Below are 11472 nucleotides of genomic sequence, written 5' to 3' on the forward strand. Positions count from 1 at the left end.
AGTGTTTGTTCTGGCTCCACCCATTTGTTCTCTATTCCTCCAAGGCCAAGTTGCATGCCAAGTCTGAAGGCTAAATTTTAGAGTGACAGTGAAAAACAGAACGATATGTTAGAATGGAGATGTTTATCCTGATTCCACATACTTACCTATGTCCCACTCAAATCATCAGCTTACTCACTGTCTTGACCTTACCTTGCCAACCTACTTCTCTTAGGGTCTTGCAGATAGATGATGGTGGTGGTGGTAGTGGTGATGGTGATGAGCAATGACATGGTTCAACAGCTGGCTTCCCAAAGAGGCCAGATATTTTTTCATAAATAGAACTTGAGGGTGTTGCTCGCTTGAACTAATGTTCTAAGGTCCACTTTATTTATTTCATTTTTACTGTGCCTTTTGTAACAGAAGTTCAAAGTGGCATAGATATTGCTCCCTCCTCCTAACTTTCACAACAATCCTATGAGGTTGTCTGGCCTGAGGGAGAATGAATGGCTCAAAGTTCTCCAAGGAGTTTCCATGGCTGAGCGGGGACTAGAACCTGGGTCTTCCTGTTCCTAGTCCAACGACTTAACCCCTACACCACACTAGTTCCCTAGGTCTGTGCACATAGAGGTTCTATCTGACCGTCCTGCTCATGGACTTTGTCTAACCTGTTTTAAAGTCATCTGGGCTGATGGCCGTCAATTTACATACCAATGAATTCTATACAGGAGTTATACACAACATGAAAATGTATTTTCTTCCTTAAGTTCAGTAGAGGAAACATATATGAAGAGTGAACACCTAGATTGCAATAGTGCATCTGAACCAGCCAAGCAGGTCCCACAATGTGTCTGGGCACCTGCCTTTCTTCCTGGCAAGAGGCTCTGTGCAAGTTGAGACTTGATAGGGGCGAAGAAGTAGCTATAGATGGTGAGTTTACTGCTGTTTTAATTAGACTCTGAATATAAAAGACTGGGAACACTTTGTGGTTTGGGCACCTAGGAGAATAGGAAGAAGGTCTATACCAAAGAACCAAGGGTTTTTGCTGAAGTGGCGTAGGTACTCCTTGCTACCATGGAGGTGAGTGATATGGATGATTAATGTACAGATTCCTATCAGGAAATTCCATGTGTGATGATAATAATTGTCCAACACACTTTGTCAGCTTAACTAGCCATAATACGGAAAACAAGAGAGCTCTTTGTCTTCCGATGAGCCTACAGACAATTTTCAGACTTACCTGACTTTGGATTTCCCAAGGAAGATGGGAGAAAGTGGCTTTGCCTCTGGCTCCAAATGATTAGAGGAGATGCCAGGTTCATCTACTTTTTGCCCACTGAAACTGGACGTGTAGTTTTCACACCTTGGGCTTACAGTTCTCAGCAGCTGGAATTATCTATAATGGAGTGAATTCCACATCTGCCTCATGAGGTTCCAGTTCACAATGAACTACGTGATGAATCATGCTAAGACACAGCTTTATAACCATAATTTATTGATTGAAACACAAGTGGTTGGCTTTCCACAACTTGCTAAAGAATAAGGCATGATTTGCCTCTTTTTTCTTTTGTGTTCTGAATGCTAAATAATTAGCCAGCAGACTCACTTATTTCTTGTCTTTTGGATGAAGAGTAATGTTAACAAACGCTGAAAAGAGAATTCAGCAAATGCCTTGCTGAGGCCCTAAATTCAGAGATTAGTGGAATGAAGGGGAACGTGCCGTAGGTGGCCCACAGAAAGTGTAGTGAGCATTGTGTGAGGGCTTAAAAGGACTCTAAGATGCTTCCATGGTGATCTGACTCATGGAAGAACATTGGTGTAGTCCTGTCCTCTCTTAAACTATCCCTGTTCTTTTAAAAATATTCTACTTATCCTAGGATTATCCCTCGCTGGGGTTTCCAGACATAACATTTTTTTCTCCCATGCTTTACTCTCCACCCATCTGGTTTTTTCAATGTCTGAAATAATCTGGGGTTTCATCATTCCTTAAATATTTGACCCTGGTTAGCTGGCTAGAGGTGGCATTAGGAGACATGGGGAAGGACAGGTGGGAGGAGATCTTTGATTTAGAAGATAATGTGGTGGTAGCAAAGCAGGAGGGAAAAGGAAGGACAAAGGGAACCGAAGACGCCCATGGCATGGTGCGCATGGAGAAACACAAGGAGTGGAGGAGAGCTTGAGGCAGGTGGTCTGAAGCTCTTCCAGTGTGATGAGCCCTTTGGACCACCCGGTCATGGATGGAGGACAAGCTGCCCATTCCACTTATAGATCAAGAACCAAGCGTGAATCTTCTCTCCAGCAAAATTTGCTTTCGGAAAGGCAAAGATTTCAGCATTTGTATCGCCGTCAAAAAATGACACGAGGCCTTGTGAATAGTCCAGAGAAACTCGGATCCTTCTCGGGGGATGGCACAATGTCAAATTTGTCCTGGGATGGGTGATCGCCTCATACCGTCCTTCAATTCGCTGCACTCCCCAGTAACCCCCACGAGGGTTGAGGATAATTTGTCCATTTCTGTTTGCCGACTCCCGAACTATTCCCACCGCCCACCACTCTCCCCCCTCCACCACTTCCACCTCCCAGCAAAGCTTCCCAGAGGCAAAGCTCTCGTGGCTGAGGACACTGGCCATGAGGTTGTATCTCAGAGGACTGCTGTTCACTTGCTGTTTCATGCCTCTCCATCTCACGCTTTTCAAATCAGGAGATACGTAGAGCTGGGGATGAGCTGTGCTTGGATCCAGAGTCAGATTTGCTGTGTGGAAGAAAGAAAAATGTTTCCAGGAGAAAGAATTACCATCTTTTGCATGCCTTCCAGTTTTTCTTATATAATTAATAAAGAAACAGATTCTGTCTGATTGGGTGTAGGATTAAGGTTTTCTCCCCAAAAGACTTGGGCATACTGGAAGTAATAAGATAAAGCTGGCTGGAAAAGTATAAACAATTGCATCAGGGAACTGTATTTCTTTTCAGTGTCGCTTTTGCTCAATTATATACAGTAAACTTTCTATTTTACAGACATCCAATCAGTTGACTCTGGATGCAATGGAAAAAAACCCTGACTTCATATTTTATGTAAATGTTATCTAGGTTATGCAAAAATATACAATTTTAAATAGATTACAAAGTCACTTTAGGTAACTGATCTATACAATTTATATAATTTACATGCAATCTGCATATATTATGTACAAAATGGCCATTGTGTAAAATTTTCATGCATTCTGATTTTACAGACATTTGGCTTTAACAGACACCCCTTTCCTACCATTCGTCTGTAAAAGTGAGATTTGATTGGAGCTTCCAATTTTCTCCCACTTTCCCTTCCTCTAGTTCTCTCTTGTTCAAATTAATGATTGCTAGTTTTGGTGTGTCAGTGCCATGTACATTTGATGTTAATCACCTATCCTTTTCACTTATTCTCTTTGTTGCCTCTATTAAAATTTAAATCTGTCATTTCTTTATTGTTCCACCTTGCACTCCAGAACCTGCTTAAGCTTGACAGCCCTGGAGTCATTGGTTTAGACCACTGTTTCTCAACCTTGGCCACTTTAAGATGTGTGAACTTCAGCTCCCAGAATTCCCCAGATATAATGCTGGCTGGGGAATTCTGGGAGTTGAAGTGCACACATCTTAAAATGGATATCCTGGAATTCAGGTAGAAGGGATAGGATGGTAGAGATCCTACTTGGGGTTCTGTCTCACTTGTGTTAGTACCTATGCTCCTTTTCATAGTGTTTACAAACTGTTCCTCTAAAAAAAGGGGGTCTCATTTTGAGTTTATATGGATCTAGATTCAAGGAGTGAATTTATTATAAATAGCATTGAGCTACCCTGCTATGTTTTTCAGCCCACAATCATTCTGGGATGGCTGATACTGCATCGCTGGAGAGTGCACATTGCTCTTGAACTCATGTTTATCACTTTGCTTTTCCAATTCATCACCTTTGGGGATTGCTTGAAATAGACCCTTCCCCAAATTGGCCTCATCTGGAAATGGGACCTCTAATGGACATCTGTCCCACTGATACCTGAAGAAAGCATTTCGTTTTCTGCTGGATTCTGCCCAAAGGGAGTGTCATGGTATGTGGGAAAGACCTTGGGAGACGGAGCCAAGAGACGCTGCCAAGGGAACAGTTGGGTAAGAGACAGCATAGCCGGCAGCTGGATAGTGGGTGGGGCAAGAGGCTCAGAAGGGACCCTCCCTAGTTTCTCAGGCTGTAAAGGAGACGGGGGTAGAACTGTACTTTCAGACTTGCAAGACAGGAAACACAACCAGATGAGCTAATTCTACTTTATTGTAAAGCTACATTAGCTCATCTGGTCATGTTTCCTGTCTGGCCTACCTAACAAGGCTAAGGCTAACAGGGAGAAAAACACAAGCAACTTTATTTCTTAGCTCAGGCAGAAAGACCAGGCAGGGGAATACGGCCCAAATCCCAAATGGGTGATCCCTGTTTTCTTTGTCCTTGGTTCCTGTTGCAATTGAATGGCCAACTTCTTCAGCAATGCCCACTGCCAGAGGAAAGCATAAGAACTACAGAAAGGGGTGAGCTGTTGGTATATTCCTTCCCTGAAGGAGGTCTTCAATATCAGGAACATCGGATGACCCTTGCTTTATTTTGCAGTTCAATGCCCACTTTGCTAGGAAGCCAAAATGACCACTGTGCAGCTTCAGAAGACCCTGGATCATCCTGTCGCTAGAGCAAAGTATACTTCCTGAAACACCTCACGGGTGTGTGAGCTTTTCCACCACATCTTGTATGTCTTTGAAACCACAGACAAAGAGGAATAAATATGTCGCTCAGTGCTAGAAGCGTTGGTGTTTACCTGTAATACTGTTTGTAGCTGATTGACAAGGAATACAGTTTAGTGCGCAACTCCAGATCTGGTAAGGTGGAAGTTTTGAGTCAGCATGGTCCTGGAAACCTTAAAAAATAATTTGAGTTTAAATCCATCCAATTTATTTATTTCTTGCTATAGGCTGCCCAACTCACACACAGTGACTCTGGGCGGCTTACAGAATTAAAAACTATAGAAACACAATAGACACCCCCCAGCAGCAGCAAACGCATTCATACCAGCCTCTTGATTGGCTCTGAAGTGACCTGAGGTCCCCAGGCCTGCTGAAAAAACCACGTCTTCCAGAAAAGGAGCAAGGAGGGGGCCAATTTTATGTCTGGGGGGATGGTGTTCCATAGAGAGGGAGCCAACACGGAGAAGGCCCTTTTTTGTGGTCCCGCTAGATGAACTTCCCTCATAGAAGGGACCCGCAGCCTACCCTGCCTCCCCACTCTGGTGGGCTGGGTAGATGTAACTGGAGAAAGGCAGTCCTTCAGATAACCAGGCCCCAAGCCATGTAGGGCTTTCAAGGTGATAGCCAGCGCCTTGAATTGGACCCAGAAGCAAATCAGCAGCCAATGCAGCTCCCGCAAAAGAGGTGGCACATGTGCAAATCTATTTTTTTATAAGAACTTTATTAGTTTTCAAAGTATAGCTAAAATACAAAATAGAAAATATAGAAAAGCTAGAAAATAGAACTAAAGAAAAAACTATAGAAGTGCAAATAGGCAGAAAGCAGAAACGGAAAGTGACTTCCAACTTTCTCCAATACAGATACAGATAAATTTACAAATATAATCTCTTACCATTAATTAAACCCTAGTAACATTATTTCTATCAAAACAAACCATTTAATCACTAAACCCAAAATCAAAACTTCATTTTTTCCCCACACACGCAAGTAATCTCAAAGTGGTTGCCAAGTAGATATAAATCCAGAAACTGTATTTTCTCTTATCAACACCATTAACTTAGCCATTTGAGCCAAGTCCATACACATGCACAAATCTAGACTTGCGCAAAACTATGCAGGCCGCTGCATTTTGAACCAACTGAAGCTTCCGGATACTCTTCAAGGGCAGCCCCATGCAGAGCGTGTTACAGTAGTCCAAATGCCATCTGGATTATCTTGGTTCACAAGCTGCCTCAAGTAAGTAGAAAACCCATTTGACTTTTGTTATTGTGAGTGATTTTAAGAAACAAAGTCCCTATGAATAAAAGCAAACTATCGACAAGAAGCACCTTTGTCTCATGTTAAAGGATGTCAAATCATGTCAAAGGATTTCCTCCCCAGTGAGCCCAATTCACAAATTCAAATTATAGTTTGTGTGTGAACATGGTTGTGTGTTTGTGTATGTACTCTACATCCTTCCTACAGCGATGTAGAGTAACATGAGAAAACCGTGATAAACCCGGAGGACAGAGCAGAGCTTGCCTTACCTTGAAGCATGAGAAGAGTGAAAGGCACAGCCAGGGCCACGTTTCCTGCCACGGAAATGCCGAACACAATTTTGCAGCAGAGATTCAGGGAACAATCTGTGGATATTAGTCGTACAGTTTAGCCTTCCATCCCTCCATTGGCTTCCATAACTGTGTTGTGGTGATTAAAATACTGGATTGGGCTGAGGTTTACCCTCACCCGTGGAGACTCAGAGGGTGATTTTGGGCCAGACACACTGCCTCAGCCCAACCTGCCCCACAGGGACACTGTATGGGGAAATAAAGCAGGATGGATGTCCACAGGACCCTGTTGCTTTTATCAAAACCATGAAAGCAGCATTGTTTAGTCGCACCACAAATGCTGCTGTCCTTGTACTTATCTGTGACCTAATGACAGACATACAGAAGAGGGTCAATCATTCTTCACCCCTGTGGATGATGCTGGAGAAGGAATTGCTCTGTATTCCTTTCAGCTGTTTGGTGAATATGTTTCCTTTCGGTTTAACTAACTCCTCAATGCAGCAAACATCACCGCAGCAACAAGGACCAGAAATAAGAGTCTTAAGAATAGTGTCAAAGTAGACATTAAAAGGGGACGCGGTGGCGCTGCGGGTTAAGCCGCTGAGCTGCTGATCGGAAGGTCAGTGGTTCGAATCCGCGTGACGGGGTGAGCTCCCGTTGCTAGTCCCAGCTCCTGCCAACCTAGCAGTTCGAAAACATGCCAATGTGAGTCGATTCATAGGTGGCGGGCAGGTAACGGCGTTCCGTGTAGTCATGCCGGCCACATGACCACGGAGGAAGTGTCTACGGACAAACGCCGGCTCTTCGGCTTTGAAACGGAGATGAGCACCGCCCCCTAGAGTCAGACATGACTGGACTTAATGTCAAGGGAAACCTTTACCTTTACTAGACATTAAAATGAAACATAAAATCAAGAGACATGGCAGCCTGACTTTGCACTCTGAAGCTAAATAGGTTGCCTTTTTCCGAAGGTTTTCTGGGAAGGCCTTAGGGGAGAGCTTTGAAGCCAGCAATGGGCGAACAATGAAACATTAGACCACAGCCTTTGCAAAGGCCAAACATGAGCAACTTCTGCTCTTTCCAATGGAGGATTTCAGCTCCTCTCAGAGCAGCCCAATCGAACTTTAGCCACAAGTGGGAGCTAGGGTCACTTCCAGGGAAAGGAATGTTTTTCTTCCTTACGCATAGCTGGCACCACACTGCCTCGAGTATCAAGTTTTAAAGGAAAGACCAATTATAGGCAGATGCAACATAGCAAAGAAGATTGTAGGGATGAGGTGTGTATGCTCTGAATCTTTTCCATGACAGAGATCTTCGAGGGCAGTGTTTCTCAGCCTTGGCAACTTTAAGACGGGTGGACTTCGACTCCCAGAATTCCCCAGCCAGCATGGCTGGCTGGGGAATTCTGGGAGTCGAAGTCCACCCGTCTTAAAGTTGCCAAGGCTGAGAAACACTGTTCTAGGGGCACTGCCAGATGGCCATGTTAACCTGCAACGCGCTTGTCCTTGAACAGCCTAGAGAGGCTGCTAGCATAACATTTGCTGCCCCGAGTGTCAAATCCTCTTCTGTTCCAGGATTGAGACCTGTGGATGGTGCTGTCTTTAGAGTGTAAGGAAAGACTACAGTAGTTTTAAGGAAGATGGTTAGTGGATTCCCCTGGCTTTGTTCTCCTCCCCTTGTCACAAGGCTGACAAAATGTGGGAGAAATCCATTTAGATCCTTAATTCTTCCTCTCAATACACCACTTTTATAAGCGAGAAACAGCAGGATATGAACATTTGGGGAAACTAAACTCTGCAGACTTCACCCCTTCCCTAAAAATGAAATTATAACCTAGAAGAATACAAGTCTATGTTTAGAAGCTTCAGATCATAGGGGCATCAACGTGTATTCCCTATTCTTTGCTTTTTTGCTTTTTTTCCTCTGGCCTAATGAGATTAGATCAGCCTTTCTCAACCTTTGGACCCCGGAGGAACCCTTGAAATATTTTTCAGGCCTCGGGGAACCCCTGCACATTCAGGCTCAAATATAGGCCAGGACTTACAAAATTATTATATTCATTTCATACGTAGGCCTGTATATACGCATGAACAGGGTTCTTAGACTAAAAAATAAAGCATGAAACTTACCTCCTTAATGTGAAGTTGCACAAATTTGAAATAATTTCTTAAATAAATTGTGATCTCCCAGGGAACCCCTAGTGACCTCTCGCGGAACCCTAGGGAGCCACATAACCCTGGTTGAGAAACCCTGGGCTAGATCATTAGATGGCGGGAAGCAGAAAACAACAGGGAATGTAGCCCATAAACAATCTGACAGGGAAAGAGGGGGGTTACTTGATCTCTTTGATGTGCATTCTGTAAAACAAAAAACCTAGCACGTTATATAAAGAGCTGTGCTCCAAACAGCAAGAAACTGTGATATAGGAAGTTCAATCTATAAAATCTTCCATTATTATGACAAGTTTTTAATCTCTCCAGGATCTTGTCCTATTGTTGCAAATGAACAAATCTGCTTCCATGTTTTAAAGCTCAGCTGTTCACCCTGCCAGCCCATCAAAATGTCAGATTTAGCCTCTGGATTCCAGATGTTCTCTCCAGGTACAAAGAAAGAGATTTCAGCATGCACCCACAGTTGATTCAGGAAAGCATTCTCTACTTCCTCTACTTTTTCTACAATAGAAAAAGATTAAACTCCTAGGGACTAGATTCACCTTCACCTTTTTCTTAGCTTTCCTTTTTTGAACTTACTGCCAAGATGCAGAGTGTAATAACAATAACAACAACAACAACAACAACAGCTTTGAGTCGTTACCTTTGCTCCCTTTAGGGGCTGGCAAGTGATGATCTCTCTTACTTGGATCTATACTCATATATCCATCTTCATCCATCTTCCAAAGCTTTTTACTAACAACAGTAGCAAGTTCTACAGTTTTCACAAGAGGAAGGGGCAGTTCCTTGAGGTTCTCCAAACAGCCCGTCTGATACAATTGCGTAATTAGCTTCACAAAGCCAGCCCCCAAGTCAGTAAATCTGATGTTTCATTCAAGTGGGATGAGGTTATTTCATAGCTGCAATCATTAGTACACAACTGATGCCTTGTGGACAATTCTGGCTTGAAAGTGACCAGTAGACAATTAGTTGATGGCAGATATTTCTGCCTTTATTCAGACTCAGAACCTCAAGTTCTCGGGACAGTGATCCTATTTCCATTCGGTTCCTTTTCCCACCATGTTGTTAGAAAGCACAACTCCATTATTTCATGACAATTCTTTGGGGGGAAAAAATCAGGTACAGTAACTGGACTGAGAAAGGAGGTGTGGCTGCTCCATCTCCTAATTAACCCCTTGTGATATGGTAATGATAGAAAGACTCATTTTAGGTTAAGGTCATGGTCAGGACTCCATTGCTGGTAAGGGTTCCATGGGATCATGGGTTCTTCTGCACACTTTACCTTCGGAGGCCCCCTTGGAGTTCCCTCAAATCACAGTTGCTGCAGACCAATGTTTCTCAAGCTTGGTGACTTTAAGACGTGTGGACTTCAACAAGGTTGGCTGGGGAATTCTGGGAATTGAAGTCCACACCTCTTAAAGTCACCAAGCTTGAGAAACACTGCAGTAGACAATCAGGCTCTCTTGTCCATCAGACATAAAGTCAATTAGTGTGAACATTTCAATGTGAATTGAAATTTAGTGTTCATTCTGGTTGCACCCACTCCTTTTTGTCCCCTGGTCCCCTACATGCCCCTCCAAGGCCTAATGCCACCTTCAGCCAGGAAAAGGTTGCATACTACTGCTGAAGGCTAAACTATAATGTAATTGTGAAAAATATCCTGATACTTTAAAACTGAGCTGTTTTATCTTGGTTCCTGGCACATACCTAGATCCCACCCATCTTAGAAACCCACTCATGTCCTTGACCCTACCCCACTATCTTACCTCTCTTAGGCTCCTGTAGGCATATATAATTCAACAGCTTGGTTCCCACAGATTTTCTTACAAGCAGAGATTTAAGGCAACAGATCTCCCATATTGCTCCCAGGAACCCAAGATCTAGTGCTGTTGAATAGGAAGGGTCTATTTAATCACCCTGGCCATGAATTTATCTATTTTATTTTAAACCCATCAAGGCTAATGGTCATCAGGTGTTAATAGAGATGAATCCCATGGAAAGATTCTGAAATGGTATTTGCTTCTTCAAATTCAATATGGAAAACATTGATCACTGAAGGCCTAGGTTGCAATAGTGCATCTGAACCAGCCAAGCAGGTCTCATGGTTTTGTCATCTTGAGTTCTTCTGCTGAGAGGTTTTTTTGCTTTTGTTTTGTGCCTTCAAGTCAGTGTCAACTCCTGATGACTGCCTGGAAAAATGCCTGCAGTTTTCTTGGCAAGATTTCAGAAGTGGTTTGCCCTTGCCTGCTTCTTCTTCCTGGGGCTGAGAGCAACTGGCCCAAGGTCACCCAGCTGGCTTTGTGCCTAAGGCGGAACTAGAACTCACCGTCTCCAGGATTCTAGCCTGGTACCTTCACTACTAGACCAAACTGGCAGGTTAGAGGAGTGAAAAAGAACATGGGGTCAGGGGTAAATTTAACATGTTATGAGCATTGTATGGAGGTCTCAAAGGCTTGATGATGCATCTCAGGGTGATCTGGCCTAGGTTTCTCAGATATCTCCTCCTTTCCAAGCTAAAAGTACATCCATCCAATGCCAGCCCTGAGCATCTAAGAACATGGAGTACTGCCACTTCTTAAATATCTGACTTCAGTAACTTGACTATTGATAGCATTAAGGCACATGGGGGAGCAGAGGTACAAGGAAGCAAGCACCCACTATGGCCTGCTCTGCCCTTCCTTGACTGGGAACGTTGTTGTTTGACCTCTGGATGACGGAGTCAGAAAGTTTGGGACTGGGAGTCACCAGAACCATATAGAGCAGTGTTTCTCAACCCTGGCAACTTGAAGATGCATGGACCTCAACTCCCAGAATTCCCCAGTCACCCACATGATTTATTCCTTCTAGTCTTTGAATTAGAAGAGAAATATTATTTTGAAACACAGCTTATTACTGCCACTTAAGGGATCTTTGATTTAGAATTAAAAATGGTGGTAGCAGAGCAGGAGGGGAAAGGAAGGACAAAGGGAACCGAAGACGCCCATGGCATGGTGCGCATGGAGAAACACAAGGAGTGGAGGAG

The 11472-nt window shown here is 43.6% G+C and overlaps 1 protein-coding gene across 1 annotated transcript; it reads right to left on the bottom strand.

Annotated features, from left to right (window-relative positions):
• Positions 1–1453: 1453 nt before the first annotated feature.
• LOC134492202 (butyrophilin subfamily 1 member A1-like) lies at positions 1454–9246 on the bottom strand. Its single transcript, XM_063296390.1, has 4 exons — positions 9094–9246; positions 6259–6354; positions 4807–4905; positions 1454–2731 (listed from the first exon to the last, which is right to left on the bottom strand). The coding sequence occupies exons 1-4, from the start codon at positions 9167–9169 to the stop codon at positions 2211–2213; spliced, it is 792 nt and encodes a 263-aa protein (XP_063152460.1). The 5' UTR covers positions 9170–9246; the 3' UTR covers positions 1454–2210.
• Between the last annotated feature and the right edge of the window lie 2226 nt (positions 9247–11472).

This window comes from Candoia aspera, chromosome 2 (genome assembly GCF_035149785.1).
Source record: "Candoia aspera isolate rCanAsp1 chromosome 2, rCanAsp1.hap2, whole genome shotgun sequence".
NCBI classification, from domain to species: domain Eukaryota; kingdom Metazoa; phylum Chordata; class Lepidosauria; order Squamata; family Boidae; genus Candoia; species Candoia aspera.